Genomic DNA, 19,224 nt, shown 5'->3' with positions numbered 1-19,224 from the left:
ACTGGAAGTCCTCAATTTACGACCACAATTGAGCCCTCCCCGGATTTCTGTCGCTAAGTGAGACATTTGTTAAGGGTCCCATTTAATGACCTTTCTTGTCCCACTTGTTAAGGGAACCGCCGCAGTTGTTAATTTACAAACACGGACATGGACATCGGCGGGGAAGCCAGATTCACTCAACAACCGTGCGACCAACTTAACAACGGCGGTGACTCGCTAACAACTGTGACAAAGAAAGGTCACAAAACGGGGCGAAACTCGCTTAACAAATGGCTTGCTTAACGATGGAAATGTTGGGCCGTTTGTAGCCGTAAGACGAGGACTTTGTTTGTAGCCGTAAGACGAGGACTTACCTGTAATTGCAGTTAGGCATTGCTAAGCATTTTATTCTTATTTTCTGATGGCCAAAATGTCTTATCAGGTTGATTACATCAATAATTAGGTTAGGAGGACCGACATCCGCCTGAACATCAATTATACATTGATGCTGAAATATTTATTGTTTCTATTAGAAACACCAGGCTTGGTAAGTATTGGACTACACAGTGATACTCTCACAGCCTCTCGTTAAATTGACCACAAGGTGTTTGTCCCGAAGCTCGGGTTTAAATTTGGAAAGGATACGCATTATTCTTTCCACCAGAAACCTGACGAGAGCAATTAATCAACATGTTCCTCTTCTCCCGGCTTAACTAAAATGCAACTCCCATCAAATACACACAGAGACACATACACACACAAATGTAAGGGCCGAAGGAAAATTTGGGACTGTGCTGAGATGGATGAATTAACAAAGGAGTTAAAAGAAAAAGAAAATGCGGAATATTATATAGTGTGGAACAAATTGTATCATTGGCTAGAGATCAGAAATAGGTGAAAAGCACATACATACATACATACATACATACATACATATATATACGTAGGTCTTTGTTTGTTCGGGTTTTCTCCCGTGTAAAATTGGAAGTGTCTTGGCGACGTTTCGACGAAGTCTCATGCGTCATCTTCAGGCTTCAGCTTCGTGCTTCTGGGAGCAATGTGTGATTGCAGCTGTTTCTTCCTTTTAACTGCTAGAGGGGGTTTGAACTGATTGGGTGGGAGCTTGGCTGTGCTCTGATTGGATGGGGGTTTTTTTGTGCTCTGATTGGCTGGGGGTGTGTCCTGTATTCTGGCAATCACACATTGCTCCCAGAAGCACGAAGCTGAAGCCTGAAGATGACGAATGAGACTTCGTCGAAACGTCGCCAAGACACTTCCAATTTTACACGGGAGAAAACCCGAAGAACCAAAGACCTACATACAAACACCCGTGAAAACCTCAGAAAACACACACACACACACACACACACACACACACACACACATAAAATGCAGCTGCGCGGGTGATAGAGGGAGCCCCTCGTGGCTCCCGAGTGACACCTATCCTGCGCAGGCTGCACTGGCTACCTGTGGCCTTCCGGGTGCGCTTCAAGGTGCTGGTGAACGTCTTTAAAGCGCTCCATGGCATAGGGCCGGGTTACTTACGGGACCGCCTGCTGCTACCGAATACCTCTCACCGACCCGTGCGCTCTCACAGAGAGGGACTCCTCAGGGTGCCGTCGGCGCGACAGTGTCGTCTGGCGACACCCAGGGGAAGGGCCTTCTCTGTGGGGGCTCCCGCCCTCTGGAACGAGCTCCCCCCAGGACTTCGTCAACTTCCGGACCTCCGAACCTTTCGCCGCGAGCTCAAAACTTACTTATTTATCTGCGCTGGACTGGGTTAGTTTTTTAAGTTATGGGTTTTTAATGGTGATTTTATAATTTAGGGTTTTACATCGTTTGACCGTTTTTAGTTTTAAATTGGCCGGTTAAATATTTCATTTTAAATGTATTTTAAATTTATTGTGTACCTATGTGTTTTAATAAGGCTGTACACCGCCCTGAGTCCTTCGGGAGAAGGGCGGTCTAGAAATCTAATTAATAAATAAATAAATAAATAAATAAATAAATAAATAAATGGCAGTGTATGAAAGAAAATGAACAGTCTGAAGGATAGGTAGGATAGAACAGGAGTCTCCAACCTTGGCAACTTTAAGACTTGTGGACTTCAACTCCCAGAATTCCTCAGCCAGCAAAGCTGAGGAATTCTGGGAGTTGAAGTCCACAAGTCTTAAAGTTGTCAAGGTTGGAGACCCCTGGGATAGAAGATATATAGAAACAAGGGAGAATGGGACAAAAAAGACAAGTTATAATTAAATGAAACGAGAGGGGGGAAAAGAATGTAAATATTAGAGGGCGAATAGCGAAACGAAGCTGATGTAAAGGAGGAGTATATGTTTTATGCCAAAGTTTGTTATTTTTTTGTTGGTTTTCTGTTTTCTTTTGTTAAAAAAACAAAAAATATAATAAACAAAAAAGCAAATGCAAGGGCCGATATTATTGCACGGTTGTCCTTGGTTGTATAAACAGAGGCCTAGAATCAAAATCATGTGACGCGGTGGTGGTATTCACTATCCGGTTCTCTCCGGTTCGGGCAAACCCATAGTGGCAGCTGCGGGTGGCTCCGCCCACCCGCCCGGTCAGCATCACATCCTGTTTTTGATGCTTTTCTCGTGCGCTCACATTTGCGAACTTGTAGCGAACGCAAATGAATATCACCCCTGACGTGAAGTATTAGCACCGCTTGATAAAACCTTAGTAAGGCCACACCTGGAATACAACTTCGGGTTTTGGTCACCACATTGCAGAAAAGATGTTGGGACTTTGGAAAAAGTGAGGCCAGGAGCAACGAAGACGATTAAAGGCCCGGAGACTAAAATATACCGAGAACTGTTGCAGGAATGGGGGTAAGACTAATCTAGAGAACAGAAGGACTAGGGGTGACATGATAGCCGTATTCCAGTATTTGAGGGGCTGCCACAAAGAAGAGGGGAGTCAACTTATTTTCCAAAGTACCTGAAGGCAGGACAGCAAATTAATAGTTGGAACTCATCAAAGAGAGAAGCAACCTGGAATTAAGGAGAAACTTCCTAATAGTGAGGACAATTAACCAGTGGAACAGCTTTCCACTAGAAATTGTGAATGCTCCAACAGTGGTCACTTGTCTCAAATTGTATAGGTGCCGTGATGGTGAACCTGTGGCAGGCGTGCCAGAGGTGGCACACACAGCCCTCTCTATGGGCAGGTGCGCCATCGCCAACTGCTCTTCAGGGTTCTGTATGCGCACCAGACAGCTGCCCTCGTCTGGGTTCTGCATGCGATGGAACTTGGAAGAGCAGTTGGCCGCTGCGTGCAAGCACACTGGCCAGTTGCTTTCTTGCTGGCTCTGGCGCTCCGGTACTTGCACGTTCCAGTTTCGGCACTCGGTGCCAAAAAAGGTTAACTATCACTGATATAGGGTCTCCTGCGTGAGCAGGGGGTTGGACTAGAAGACCTCCAAGGTCCCTTCCAGCTCTATTCCGATTGTTAGCTACATCCTTTTAAAGGTTTGCCTGCGAGTAGAAGTGGGTAATTTTGTCCAAACCGCTTCACTCCACTACCCCGGAGTAATATAATAATTCCACATGTTTTTTTTTTATCAAGTTGAAGAATAGACAAGTTATAAAATTCATTCTGTCTTTTTTCAAGAACTGTTATTATTTCTGTCCGGACCACTTCCTGCCTCCTCCTCCTTAAACCAACCGTCATACAACAACATCCCTCACAGTTCAAGGCTAGGCAAGGCTGTGTCCTCCCCCGGTTCGGTTTCCGTTCAAGGTTGCTGGGAGGGGAAAGGGGTGCACCCCCGCATCCTCAGGCATGCTGCATGCCCGCAAGGGCCGTGGGGAGAACTTGCTAGTTCTCTCTCTATCCCTCACGTATTCTGGGAGGGCTGCAGAAAATTAAATGGATAGATGGTTAAATGAGTTCCAGAGCTAGAGTAACTTAATGGAACGACTTGCCTCCAGAAGTTGTAGGTGCTCCAACACTGGAGGTTTTTAAGAAGAGATTCCACAGCCACTTGTCTGAAATGGACTAGGGTCTCCTGCATGAGCAGGGGGTTGGACTACTTCCAAGGTCCCTTCCTTAGAAGTCGGGAACCGGGCTGTTTCCAGCCTCTGGGGGGCCGTTTTCGCCCTCCCCAGGCTCCAAGAAGGCCTCTGGAGCCTGGGGAGAGCGAAAAACGGGCCTACTGGGCCTATCGGCAGTCTGGAAACGAGCCGTTTCCAGCCTCCGGAGGCTTCAGGGAGGCCTGCTAGGCCCAAAATGAGGTGCCGGGGGAAGGGTTGCATGGGGTTGGGGGGGGGTCCTGGGCACAGGGGGCATTGAATTATGGGTGTGGGCACGCGCGCGACCTCCCGCAGCCCTCCCGCTTTTAGCACATGACGGCAAAAAGGTTAGCCATCACTGGTGTAGGGTCTCTGGCTTGAGTAGTGGGTGGATTAGAAGACCTTCAAAGTCCCTTCCAACACTCCTCCCCTCTCCCCTCTCCTCCCCTTCCCTTCCCTCCTCTCCCAAGAGATTGGACTGCCAGTTGTCTGGAATGGTATAGGGTCTCTGGCTTGAGTAGCGGGTGGACTAGAAGACCTCCAAGGTCCCTTCCAACAGTGTTATTCTCTCCTCTCCTCTCCTCTCCTCTCCTCTCCTCTCCTCTCCTCTCCTCTCCTCTCCTCTCCTCTCCTACAATGTTATTCTCTCCTCTCCTCTCCTCCTCTCTCTCTCCTCTCCTCTCCTCTCCAACAGTGTTATTCTCTCTCTCTCTCCTCTCCTCTCTCTCCTCTCCTCTCTCTCTCCTCTCCTCTCTCCTCTCCTCTCCTCTCCTCTCCTCTCCTCTCCTCTCCTCCCTCCCTCCCTCCCTCCTCTCCCTCCTGTGTATGGAACTGAACGTCTCCATATCGCTGCAGAAATGGAGATCAGATCTTATGGATCTGAACCATGTTTCTGCTGTTTGGCGGACAGGGTGAGCTCCCCTTGGCAGGTCCCCTCTTTGAGCCTGCCCCCAGATCCGTGAGAAAAAAAAGGTGATTCCCATTCCAGGTAACCAGCTGTTTCTGCCCCCCCCCCAAAACGCATCTGGAACACATCTGAAATAATTTAGAAGCACACTCATCGTGGCATTCCATTTGCATCAGTCACAACACATGGTGGTTTGAGCTGACGAATATTCCCGTGCATCTCGTCATGCTCTTGACTCAACAACAGCAAATCAAAAATATATAAATATTCTGTGGAAGGAATAGAATTAGCCAATGATTAAGCAATAGGTGACTGATACAACTAATTTTTGGTTTAGTATAAAAAGGCCATTGTCCGATGACTGGATAATTACACCGTTTCTCTTCCTTCCGATGTCAAAAGTCTGATGCAAGAGGTTGTTGTTTTCGGCTTTCACCCCTGTATTTTCATTCTATTTGGGTGTCGTGGTCACGTGATCAAAATTCAGGCGCTTGGCGACTGGTTCATGATGGTTGTCGTGTCCCTGGGGTCACGTGATCCCCTTTTGCGACCTTCGGATAAGCAAAGTCGATGGGGAAAAACAGATTCACTTAACTTAACAACTGTAGTCATACAGTGTGTCACAAAGACCATAGAATGTGACCAAATTCACCTAACAAATGATTTGCTTAGCATTGGAAATTTTGGGCTCAATTGTGGTCGTACGTCGAGCACAATAGGAAAATCTCAATTACAACACACACACACATACACACACACACAATTTACCGGCAAAGAAATAAAAGGGAGAGTAGTATAGATCTATTTCAAGCTCTTTAGTTCTCATCAGCTAGCCATACCCTTCTGGGATTCGAACCTGGGCAGTATGCTCCCTCCCATATTTGGGTAGACTAGGTTGCTTCGATAGGAAAAAAACCCACTTAATCTTTCCCCTGGTGCAGCTGACAAAGAGGAGAACCTGTGGCTTAGTGCTTAATACATCTGCCTAATATGCAAGCAAGCCCAGGTTCGAATCCCAGAAGGGTATGGTTAGCTGATGAGAGCTAAATAGCTTGAAATAGATTTATACTAGTCTCCCTTTATAAGGGACGCGGTGGCTTAGTGTGTAAGACGCTGAGCTTGTTGATTGAAAGGTCGGCAGTTCAGTGGTTCGAATCCCTAGTGCTGCCGCGTAACGGGGTGAACTCCCGTGACTTGTCCCAGCTTCTGCCAACCTAGCAGTTCGAAAGCACATAAAAAATGCAGGTAGAAAAATAGGGACCACTTTTAGTGGGAAGGTAACAGTGTTCCATGCGCCTTTGGCGTTGAGTCATGCCGGCCACATGACCACGGAGACGTCTTCGGACAGCGCTGGCTCTTCGGCTTTGAAACGGAGATGAGCACCGCCCCCTAGAGTCGGGAATGACTACCACGTATGTGCGAAGGGAACCTTTACCTTTTAGTCTCCCTTTATTTCTTTCTCAGTAAATTTAACACAAAATAGTTTGTTGTGAAAGCAACTGCCTTTCATATACACACACACACACATATACACACACAGTTTGGGCTTATTTCTTTACTCCCTGATGTTGTTCGGCTTCATGTTAGTATGTTTCTTTAAAAAATTTTTTTTGTGGTGTCTCACAGACCTTTCCCAGGAAGTTCTGTTATCATGTTCAGTAGATTTTGTTATTAAAAATAAACTACTGAACTGAAAAAAAAAATCTAGGGAAAGATTTTGTTGTTGTTGATGTTGTTATGAGCAGCATGGTGGTCTGGTGGCGAAGACACTTGCTTCCCACTTGGAAGGTTTGAGAGTTCAATCCTAGGTAGCAGGATGTTTCTCTTTCAGGTCACAAAGAGAAGAGATCTACTGTGAACTCCACTTAGGCCTCAGGAAGGGCATCCGGCCAGTAAACGCTCGGCTCCATCCAGTCACCCTGACTCTACCCCAAATTAAAGGATTACAGGATTGTGAAAAGGGAGTTTTTCCAGTAGATTTTATTATCTTTCCATGTGAACCCTGTTACAGATTATTTAATTGTCTGTGCAGAATTATAACTGCAGCAGCCTGGTGGTGAACAGGGAACGGAGAAGAATTGAGGAGGAGAAGGGAAGGGAATATCGGTAAACGTGAGTGGACTGCTCCGGAGTGCGGGGGGGTTTTTTCTCCCCTGCGGTCGGAAGGAGCACGAGTTATTCTGGAGAGAGGAGAACTTAAAATAAGAAGATTACCGGTTTTGTGGAGCTCTGGAGAGAAGAGGTGATGGAGAAATTTAGGAGGGAAGGTTTGAGGCCCCCCCTCCTTCTGGGGAACAGTGGTGGCGTCCAGCTTCCGCCTTCACTATGAGAATTTTGATGACATCACTTCCCTTCGGCTTCCTGGTTGACTAACTGTACTCTGGACTCGTTGCTCCTGTGAGTGCCCCCTGGTGGATCCGGAGGAAATTACAAGGATACTGTGCTTGCCTGAGGATTTTGATTCTTTTTTTTTTCAAATGGCAAAAGGTCAGAAACCAACTGCTGGAGAGATGGAGAATTCTGGAAAAGTTATCCAATATGGACAAGAAACTGGATGATTTGCAAAGAGGCCAAACGGAAATAAGAGCAGAAATTGTGACTATCCAAAAGGATTTAAAGGATACTCAACAAGTCTCAGCAGAAAACAAGCAGAAAGTGGAAGGTCTGGAGGGTGAGATGCGGGCAGTGCAGAAAGAGAGGAGACGACAGGCAATGCTGTGCTTGGACTACAGATGGATAAAATGTCTTATTTCCTTAGGTTTCAAAATTTGGAAGAAGTGGACCAAGAAGACTTGAGAGATGTTGTGACTAAATTGTTGGGAGAATTTCTTGGGAGAGGTGTTGATTTCATGAATTGGGATGTGGATCGAGTTTATAGAGTTAATTCGCAATATGCACGCACGCATGCAGTTCCCAGAGAGGTTCATGTCAAATTTGTGAGAAGAGAGACGAGATGAAATTCTTAGAAAACATAGGAGTGGGGCACTGATTTACAGGGGCAGGGAGATAGCCATTCTGAGGCAGATTCCCAGACAGGTACGTGAAAAAAGAAAGAAATATTATTTTTTGTCAAGCAAATTGTACCAGAAGGGAGTGGGCTTCAGATGGCTGATGCCAGAGGGATTGATGATTTTCCGGGAGGGCATTACGAAAAAAATCAGTACAATTATGGAGGCTACGGCCTATGTGGAGGAACACAAAGCCTTCCTGGAATCAGATGACCCAGGAATTGAAGAAGGAGGTTATAGATCATGGGGCTGAAGCGGCTGCCGCTGTTGCGGCCCTGGAGTTGGGTCAGGCTGAACCCAGAGTTCTGAGATCCAAAACTAGGAAGTGATAAAGATATTTGGGATTGTGTTGGTTTTCCTTATTCTCTTTTGTACGATATTCTGTTTATTCTTGACTCTTCTTTATTACGTATTTAAAATTTGCAAACTTTGCTACTTCGTGTCACCTGCTTGCCTTATGGCTGTTGTATGTGTTAAAAAATTTGAGTAAAATTCTTATTTTAGATAAGAAAAATGAAAATTTACCATACCTGATATGTATTTGTATAAACCTTTTTTGACTAATAAAAACTTTTTGAACAGATAATTGTCTGTGCAGAACTCAGAGTTCATACAGGATCCATCTCCTTGTAGTTTACCACAGGCAGAATTTTTGTTCCATCTCTTATGACACCCGACATCTGTTCCCTATTGGAGTGAAAAGGCAAAAAAAAACCAACAAAAAAACCTTGAAAAGAAGATTTAACAGAAAAGGAAGACAAATGCTTTAATAATTAAAAAAAAAAGACATACAGCAGAATCACTTGGTTTTAAAAGAAAGGACAACATGTAGAACATGCCGTGTAAATTGTACTACCTGTAGAACCTTCAGTCTGTTAATCAAGTTTTATGAAATGACTAAATTCAGTAGCACTACGCTGAAATATAATGTTCATTTTCAGACTGTGTGGTAAACCACAAGTTTCTATTCTCCTTTCTTTCTCAAAAAGATAACAATTGTAGAATGAGAACTCGTGGTCTGTTTCTTCAGCACGGCATGTAAATAATTTCCTAATGCTTGAAGTGCCTCTGAAACGGTGGTGAAGTTTTTAGTTTTTACTGTATTGAAGTCAGCAAACAAGAGAGTCAGAACTGCCTTTCATGCATTATCGAACACACCTGCAATTGTTTTATTTAGGAGCGCCTATAACGCCCAGCTGTGTAACGATTAGACTAAATTATTATCAGAAGAAGGATTGTTGTAAAACAAGGGAGATGAAGTGGTAGAAGAGCAACCCCGAATATACTTAAATTGTTTAGGATGAAGATTGTATTAGTGTGAAAGTTAAAATGCAGTCTGTTATTAACAGCAGCTGCCTGCAATTACTGCAGGTTCAAGTCCCACCAGGCCCAAGGTTGACTCAGCCTTCCATCCTTTATAAGGTAGGTAAAATGAGGACCCAGATTGTTGGGGACAATAAGTTGACTTTGTATATAAATATACAAATAGAATGAAGACTATTGCTAACATAGTGTAAGCCGCCCTGAGTCTTCGGAAAAGGGCGGGATATAAATGCAAATAAAAAAAAAAGGAAGAAAATATATATGTTAGATAAGAAACCGAACAGTTAAGATATGTTTATGGGGAAAAAAATTAAAACTTTTTCAAAAAGAACAAATTATTATCCAACACAATCTTGAACTATTATCTAGAACAGGGGTCTCCAACCTTGGTCCCTTTAAGACTTGTGGACTTCAACTCCCAGAGTTCCTCAGCCAGCTTTGCTGGCTGAGGGACTCTGGGAGTTGAAGTCCACAAGTCTTAAAGGGACCAAGGTTGGAGACCCCTGATATAGAACAATCCTTGAGCTGGTCCTGAGAAAGATTTGGGTTCCTGGAAGTATAACAGTTTACAGAAATGTAAACTGTCTTCTATTTATATATATATATATATATTTATTCCTGCTTGAATATAGAGCATGAAATACATTTTTTTTATTAATGACTCTAAGTTATGGATTTTAGCACATTAATCAGCTATTTATTTTACAAGGTAGCTGGATGGGTGGGTGGGTGAGTGGGTGGGTAGGTAGAGAGAGAGAGAAAGAGAAAGAGAGAGAGCGAGAGCTATTAGAAAGATAGAAAGATGAGGTAGAGAAATAAGAAAGAAAGAAAGAAAGAAAGAAAGAAAGAAAAAGAAAGAAAGAAAGAAAGAAAGAAAAAAAGAAAAAAGATCAATAGATACAGAGAGACAGATACAGAGATAGACAGAGAGATGATGAGTGGGTGGGTAGGTAGGTAGATATAGAGATAGATAAAGATTAGATAGATGGATAGATAGATAGATAGATAGATGATAGAAATATAGACAGAGACAGACAGATAGAGATGATGGATGGATAGGTAGACAGACAGACAGACAGACAGACAGATAGATAGATAGATAGATAGATAGATAGATATGATAGATAGAGACAGAGAGAGAGATGTAGACATAGACTGCTAGAGAGATGATGGATGGATAGGTAGATAGAGACAGAGATAGCTATAGATAGATTAGAGAGAGAGATTAGATAGATAGATGTAGAGATAGATATACAGATATAGATTAGATATACCTGTGTATGTGTATATATATGTATATATATATATATATAGAGAGAGAGAGAGAGAGAGAGAGATTAGATAGATGGAGAGAGAGAGAGAGAGAGAGATGTAGACAGCTAGAGAGATGGATGGGTAGGTAGGTAGAGAGAGAGACAGAGATAGATATGATGGATAGATGGATGCAGTAGATGGAGGGAGGGAGGGAGGGAGAGGGAGAAATGATAGACCGATCCTATTGCACAGTAAAACATATCACATTGTTTTTATTCTAAGGACTATCTTAGTAGGAGCAAAGCTTAGCTGTTTACCTCATTTATCCCAGAATTACTAAAAGTACTATATTCGGGGTGTACCGCCCGATCTCTACTTATTGTAAAGCAATTCGTTGAATTCGATTGATGGATTATGTTCCATCAAGTTGCTTTCGACTCCTAGCAATTGCATTACAGATAAATTTTTCTCAAGAAACAGCACTGGGGTCTTTTAAGATGCCTAACCACGCCACTCCTTGGAATGCAGTCTCTTGAACTTAGCAATCTTCTAATGTCAAGTAGTAGGACTTTGCGATAATAATAGGATTTCTCGAACTGTGGCACGATTCAGTTTTTGCAAACGTAGAAGCAGTTTTTGCAAACGTAGAAGGTCCGTCGAGAAATGCTATTCTCGACTTCCGAGTTTAGCGTAAGAAATTTTCCCTCTCTAGCACCGTTAACTCCGAAGCCCGGTAACATCAGCTGGGTGCTGCCACCTATTGGAACAGTGCAGAAAAGGCAGAAAAGGCATTGTATAACTCGTTATGATTTGCAACACACTTAGCTAGAAGTCATAGCCATGCTGTTAAAACAGATAAATGTGATTTATTATCAGCTGTTCTGTGTAAACAACTGTAATACGGGCAGTGCTTTTGTTTGAAGTTGCGAAACCTTTTTTTTTTAATGTTTAAAAGGCAGATTTAGATTAATCAAATGTATTTTAAGATGGTTCATCTCTTTGATTTTTGCAGCTTTCTCCCCCCTCACCCGTCTATCTAATATGTATGTATATGTGCTTAGTGGGTAAGACGCTGAGCTTATCGATCGAAAGGTCGGCAGTTCAGCGGTTCGAGTCCCTAGCGCCGCGTAACGGGGTGAGCTCCCGTGACTTGTCCCAGCTTCTGCCAACCTAGCAGTTCGAAAGCAGGTAAAAAATGCAAGTAGAAAAACAGGGACCACCTTTGGTGGGAAGGTAACAGCGTTCCGTGCCCCTTTGGCGTTGAGTCATGCCGGCCACATGACCACGGAGACGTCTTCGGACAGCGCTGGTTCTTCGGCTTTGAAACAGAGATGAGCACCGCCCCCTAGAGTCAGGAACGACTAGCACGTATGTGCAAGGGGAACCTTTACCTTTACCTTATATGTGCACAGGTGCGCTGTTTTGGATGTCGTGCCAAATTTGCATTCTGCAATGATTCAGTATTTTTGCCATGCCATGTTTTAATGAAATCCTTGTTTTTCCTTTATAGATTGGGGCTTATGATCAACAAATATGGGAAAAATCTGTTGAACAAAGAGAAATCAAGGTAAATTTTCAGACTTCAATAAGTTTTTTTTATAGCAATACATTCCTTAATACATTGGTTTTACATCGGTTAAAAAACCCAGAGTTTTTAAGCAGAAACTTCTAATCTTTACAATGATGTTTAGCGTTGAGTATTATTAGCCCTGTTTAACTGTTCTCTAATAAGCTTACGTACAACCAATAATACGTTTGATATTGTCAGTTCAGTTTTAGATATTTGCATACTGATTTTCCTGTTCTGGATAATGATCACAATAAACTTTTTCAAGTTCCAGTAACATATTTAGAACTCCCTTTTCAAATAATGCATTTTATGGACATATTTGCAGATGGATAATAAGTTTTGAGCAGCTTCCTTTATTAACTTATTGAGGAAGTTCTATAAACTTCTGAACGTGACCCGCAGAAAATTATTTTGAAAAAAAAAACACTTTTCTCTCACACATTTTGTAGGATTTAACATGCTAATTCTTAACAGATCTGCAATATTTTTAGTAGTTTTAGATCAGTTTAAAGTTAGAACAATTAATCAGTGGAACAACTTGCCTCCAGAAGTTGTAAGCCCTCCGACACTGGAAGTTTTAAAGAAGAGATTGGACAACCCACTTGTCTGAAATGGGATAGGGTTTCCTGCCTAAGCAGGGGGTTGGACTAGAAGACCTCCAAGGTCCCTCCCAACTCTGTTATTCTATTCTACTCTAAATCAGTTTTTTTCTCCTGCTGAAATGAAAGATTAGCACAAGAATCAGGAAGGGAAGGGGAAGTTATAGGATCGGGACAACTATATCTGTTTTATGTCCACCTGGCTATAAAATGGGTGTAAACCGCACCACAATTTGCTGCTGTGGGTATCCTCTAAAGAAGCTCCTAAAGTCGGAGTTTACATTTCTCTCTCTTTGAGAAATCTAAACACTGACCAAATATATATATATATATATATATATATATATATATATATATCCTACTCTGTTTAGTTAATGTTTAGTTAATTTTAATTAAAACTGCTTGTCATTTCATCCTGCGCTCTCTTGTGACTTTTTGTCAGTTTTAGTTTATTGTCTTCTGGTTGTGTTTGTATAGTTCCAGTTCACTTTTCATCCTGTTATTCTTTTGAACAGTTTATTAAATTGGTAAGTATGCCATGATGGCTGAAATGTGTATTAAGCAAGCGGCTTTTGTAGATTAACGGTTTTCGCATCCAAGCCTCACTAACAAAATCCGTTTAGTATCCGGTGAGCTACAAGCAAAACGTTTGAATATTTAACGATCCCTTGCTTCCAAAAATAATGATGATGATGATGATGATAATAATAATTATTATTATTATTATTATTATTTAGTGCAATTTAATTTATCTGAATAGGTCTTGTTAAACATCTGAATAAACTTAAAGCATAGGGTTATACCGTTAGTTATATTTTCAGTATTTATACATTTTCCAAGGTGCCTGAATCTACACTCACCCTGTCAACTCTCCCCCCCCCCCTCTTCTCCCTTCTACCATGGATGATGTTACCTAGTTTGGTAATGAAACATTTTCACAAAAAACCACCAAGCTCAGAGAGCACCAAGCACCCCACAGAATAAACTTCCCAATGATCTTGCTTAGTCCGCTTCTGCTCCCACCTATGTTCTGTGCGTTGTTTTGGCTCAAACACGTTAATTTGGGGTCTTCCTATTTAGACCATAACCGTAACGGTTACATGTAATGGTTAGATCACCGTAATGGGGATGAGCTCCTGTGACTTGTCCCAGCTTCTGCCAACCTAGCAGTTCGAAAGCACGTAAAAAATGCAAGTAGAAAAAATAGGGACCACCTTTGGTGGGAAGGGAACAGCGTTCCGTGCGCCTTTGGTGTTGAGTCATGCCTGCCACATGACCACGGAGACGTCTTCGGACAGCGCTGGCTCTTCGGCTTTGAAACGGAGAAGAGCACCACCCCCTAGAGTTGGGAACGACTAGCACATATGTGCGAGGGGAACCTTTATCTTTTACTTAGACCATTCCTCTTATTTTTCAGTAGCAAGATCTTCATTGTGACAGCCATATCCAGAATCTTTTGCTGTTTCCTTGATCTCTTTTAGTGCTTTGCTGGTCCAAAGACCCTTGTTAGCCTTCAGAAAATGTTCTCCTTTCCTCTATGTTTGTTCGTAGATCGTTCTCCTGGTTGAACAAATTTCTGATTATAGTCATTTAAAAACAAACAAACCATTTCTGCTTTTAACTAAAATTATTACAGCTTTAATAACTTCTCCTATATGAAATCTGCCCATTGTTTATAACCACCGTAGATGTTGTTTGGAGGCATCTCAAGAATTTGGGCCTCATTTTTCTCCTTTGGATTCAGAAGGTAAGGTCAGGAAGGGGAACATACGATTTGCTTCTTTTCCTTCTTAATTTTACCAGTTTTATCAGCTGTTTCAAATCAGCCCACCAGCCCATGCAATTTCAAAAGTCCGTCCTTTCCAGCGTCTTTGGAAAAAATAATAATAATAATTCCTGCCTTTTCCCACCTTGGTTAGACATAAAATACCTCCTTCTTCACACCAAGATCTACGCTGACTTCCTAATCCAGCTTTTCTGTTTTGAGAACGCGAATGTTTGCTTCTTTTGTTGGTGTGTTGGTGTGAAATAAGCCTCTCTAGACTTCTCAGCTTCAAAGATAGCCCGAGGGAAGTCTATTCGGCTGCTTGGGAATGTGAGTGTGTATCGCGTTCCTTCTCTGTCGTTTACCGGTTTGTGAGCTAATCATTTCACGCATCGAAATTAGCAAAACGGTTGTGCTCCCAAATCAACAACGGCCTATAGCTGTATAGCCCAGCTCTGTGAAAGGATCCCTTGTTTCAACATTTGGCCAATGTCAAATTTCACAGTCTCATTTTTTTAAAATGGAATTGGGGGAAATGCAACGATTTTGAGTCCAGTCTTAGAAATTTGGAGCCCCCTAGAAAGTTTGCAAAGTATGGTGGGGAAAAAAAAGTCAAATTGGCAACCCCACCACAGTGTGATTGAACCCCCATCTGTTTCTTTGTCGGCATGTGGTTCATGAGCGGCATGGTGACCTAGAGGTGAAGATGCTCACCTCTAACTCGAAAGGTTGAGAGTTCAATCCTAGGTAGAGGCAGATATTTCTCTCCTAAGGCGCAAAGAGAAAATGTCTGCTGTGAACCCCATGTAGGTGTCAGGAAGGGCATCTGGCTAGTAAATGCTCAGCCCCATCCAGTTGCCCCAACTCTACCCCACATTAAGGGATCACAGGGCCGTAAAAAGAAAGTTTTGGTGCATCTAAAAAAAGGGGTGGAGCGTTGTTCACACCATCGCGGCTGTCATCTTGAATTTTTTGACCACACCCCGTGGATACTCCCTGATTGCTATTTTTTTTTTTTAAAAAAACGGTTTAGGGTACTGATTTGAGTGGGATGAGAAGACTCTTTGGAAGCTTAATGGCTTGTTTCAGAAGACACTGAGATAAAGGGTCGGATATACCCTGTTTCCTCGAAAATGAGATCCAACCGGAAAATAAGTCCTAGCATGATTTTTTTCAGGATGTTCATAATATAAACCCTCCCCACCCCAAATAAGCCCCAGTTAAGATTGTCAGCCAGATGGATGCATTTAGTATTGTATTTCTCCAAAAATAAGACCTAACCAGAAAATAAGCCCTAATGCAATGTCGGCGAACCTTTGGTGTTTTTGCGTGCCGGCACGCATGCCGGAAGCAACACATGAAACCATCCTGTGGCGAACGCAGGGCCTCGCCGGTTCATCTTCCGCGTTCCTGTGCCCAAACGTGCGCCAGTCAGCTAGCTGGGGCGCGGACCCCGGAAGAGCGGTGGTCCATCGCGCATGCACAAGCCAGCACCCAAACACCCGATGAACAGCTGGCCTTCGCGCATGCGTGCGACGGCAACTTGGAAGGTCGGGTGCCAGAGTGCGCATGCACGATGGATCGCCGCTCCTCCAGGGCCCGCTGCCCCCGCGTGCACGACAGCCAGCTGAACAGCGCGTGTTTAGGCACAGGAACGGAGAAGAGGAGCCGCAAGGCTGCGCATTCGCCGTGGGATGGTTTTGCGTGTCCTTTCCGGCATGCGTGCCATAGATTCGCTGACACTGTCCTAATGTATCTTTTGGAGCAAAAATTAATGTAAGACCTGGTCTTATTTTTGGGAAAACACGATATTTTTTTTGTTTTTATTTTTATTTTTTATTTGCATTTATATCCCGCCCTTCTCCGAAGACTCAGGGCGGCTTACACTATGTCAGGCAATAGTCTTCATCCATTTGTATATTATATACAAAGTCAACTTATTGCCCCCCCAACAATCTGGGTCCTCATTTTACCTACCTTATAAAGGATGGAAGGCTGAGTCAACCTTGGGCCAGGTGGGACTTGAACCTGCAGTAATTGCAAGCAGCTGCTGTTAATAACAGACTGTCTTAGCAGTCTGAGCCACCAGAGCCACCTTGTAACCTGTTACCTTCCCCTCATTGGTTACTCCTGGCAAGCAATTCCTTAATACTTGCATCTGCCTGTTCTTCTTTGGTTGTTTGTGGCTTTTATCTGCATGCTGTCAGGGACAAGAAATCAGGAGGCAGGATAGAGTTCAAAAACACTATAAGTTTATTTCATTCCACCTGCACGCAATAATATCTCAAATTTCCTCATCAGAGAGGAAAAAACCCAGATGTTGAGAAAGATGGAAGGCTGAAGGGAGAAGGGGCTGGCAGAAAATGAGATATTCCGATAGTGTAATGATGCCACAGACATGAATTTGAGCAAACTCCAAGGAGAAGGGGACCTGGCATGTTGCGGTCCATGGGGGTCGCAAAGAGCCAGATGTGACTTAGTGACTGAACAACAACAGCAATACACAATAATTTGAACTACTAATGCTCAAGGAGGATTGGCATGAGACAAGAGACTGGACGTAGGGGGTGTAGAGACTCAAAACTGAAGTTTCGTCCCACCTTGGGCTCGGCCTGGTCATCTCCTATACATAGCAATAGCGCTTAGACTTATATACCGCTTTAAAGTGCTTTGCAGCCCTCTCTAAGGGGTTTCACAGTGTCAGCATCTTGCCCCCAACAATTTGGCTCCTCATTTTACCCACCTTGGAAGGATGGAAGGCTGAGTCAACCTTGGGAAGGCCACACTTGGAATATTGCATCCAGTTTTGGTCGCCACGATGTAAAAAAGATGTGGAGACTCTAGAAAGAGTGCAGAGAAGAGCAACAAAGAGTATTAGGGGACTGGAGGCTAAAACATATGAAGAACGGTTGCAGGAACTGGATATGTCTAGTTTAATGAAGAGAAGGACTAGGAAAGACATGATAGCAGTGTCCCAATATCTCAGGGGCTGCCCCAAAGAAGAGGGAGTCAAGCTATTCTCCAAAACACCTGAGGGCAGGACAAGAAGCAATGGGTGGAAACTAATCAAGGAGAGAAGCAACTTAGAACTAAGGAGAAATTTCCTGACAGTGAGAACAATTAATCAGTGGAACAACTTGCCTCCAGAAGTTGTGAATTCTCCAACACTGGAAGTTTCAAAGAAGATGTTGGATAACCGTTTGTCTGAAGTGGTGTAGGGTTTCCTGCTTAAGCAAGGGGTTGGACTAGAAGACCTCCAAGGTCCCTTCCAACTCTATTATTATTATTATTATTATTAAGATATCTCTCTCTTTCTCTCTCTCATGTAAGTTTTAACTCTAAAATAAAAGGGGGGGGGAGAAATGAGATTTTTCTTTATTGTACCAGAACATGGATGCATCTGGATTTTGCGTTTAAGTAATCAAGAAGATAATTCCCCAGACATGAAAGCTGCAGCATTTTGTGGCAACCGGTCCGTAAGTTAAATTATTCAGTGTGTTGCTTGTGCTGAATATTCTATTAATCTGTTTAAACTTTAGTTAACCCAAGAAGGATGAATGTCGCCCTCTAAAAATAGATATAGCTAAACCACGATTCCTCTGTTCATGTTTTCCAAAATGGAAAAGAAAAAAAAAAGAGCCCTAAATAAAACAGAGCCAGGAAATGAAAATGCCAAGTGTTTTAACTTGTCTTTTGCAGTGCATTTTTGACACGGAAAAAATCGGTACAATTCTCCATTGGTGATTGGGAATCTTCGATAATACTGCAGATACGACCACAATTGAGATGGACTTACAGTATTTTGCACCTTTGTGGATTCTGCTGTTTCACAGTGAATATAGTAAATTATTTCAATTATTAGGAGAGGTGGGATAGCCTAGAGGTAGAGTTCAGGCGTCACAATCAGGAGGCTGTGAGTTCGATCCTAGGTAGAGGCAGATATTTCTCTCTCTGGGCACAATGAGACTATATCTGCTGATTAAAATTCAATACAACAGATTATAAAATTTCAATACAGGGAAATTACAATATCTATTCAACATTAGTCCTTCCTCGTCAAAATCCAGTATAAATCCAAATATCTAGTCTTTTATGATAGTTATAAAACATATAATCAACCCATTTCTTCCAGATCTTTCTCACGTATTGCCTTTCAGGAACGCTAATATCTTTTTCTGTTAATATTTAAAAAAAAAAAAAATTCTTTCAAGGATGATACTTTTGTCTCATCAAAATTTTAATTAGAATATTCTTGAAAGATCTTATGTAAGAAAGACTTGGGGGGAAAATTATATGGTTATAGAAGCTATAAGGGAGATATTCTCTGAATTGGATTGGATTGGATTTTTATGCTTTAGCTGGTTTTAAATACTTTAGGATTAATTTGTTCTATTGATCTATATATTTTATTACTGTTTATTGTTAATTTTTTGAAGGATTTTGGTTATGTAAGGAGGAAGTCAGAGCTAGAGAGGGAAAATTGGTATAATAGTTTTGGGGAAAAATTTTTTTTTTTAGTATGTTTGTTTTATTTTTAACTATACCTTGTGCTTGTTCCGGGAAGTCAGAGGGGGAGGGGGGAGGGGGTTTGTGAAGGGAGAGGGGTTGGGGGGAAAGGGGGGGAAAATTTTTTTTGTAAAACTTTTTGAATAAAAAAAAAAAAAGAGAGAGACTATATCTGCTGAAACAAAACTCCGCATTGGCGACAAAGAAGGGCATCCGGCCAGTAAACAGTCTGCTGGCTCCATTCAGTTGCCCAAACTCCACCCCGCAAGAGATTATGGGGTCGTT

General features: G+C 42.6%; 1 protein-coding gene across 4 annotated transcripts in view; it reads left to right on the top strand.

Moving 5' to 3' along the window:
• The window catches only part of PHTF2 (putative homeodomain transcription factor 2), an 80,136-nt gene that overhangs the window by 29,282 nt on the left and 31,630 nt on the right, over window positions 1-19,224 (top strand). For 3 of the 4 annotated variants that reach the window (XM_058190309.1, XM_058190311.1, XM_058190310.1), the window contains exon 3: window positions 12,010-12,066. In XM_058190309.1, coding sequence (XP_058046292.1) covers window positions 12,010-12,066 — 57 coding nt within the window. Of the gene's footprint in view, window positions 1-12,009; window positions 12,067-13,175; window positions 13,196-19,224 lie in introns of those variants that run through there. The other variant, XM_058190312.1, reaches the window with a different exon arrangement.

This window comes from Ahaetulla prasina, chromosome 7, assembly GCF_028640845.1.
Source record: "Ahaetulla prasina isolate Xishuangbanna chromosome 7, ASM2864084v1, whole genome shotgun sequence".
Lineage (NCBI taxonomy): Eukaryota > Metazoa > Chordata > Lepidosauria > Squamata > Colubridae > Ahaetulla > Ahaetulla prasina.
The sequence above is the reverse complement of the archived record's forward strand: the minus strand, read 5'-3'. Positions and strand labels throughout refer to the sequence as shown.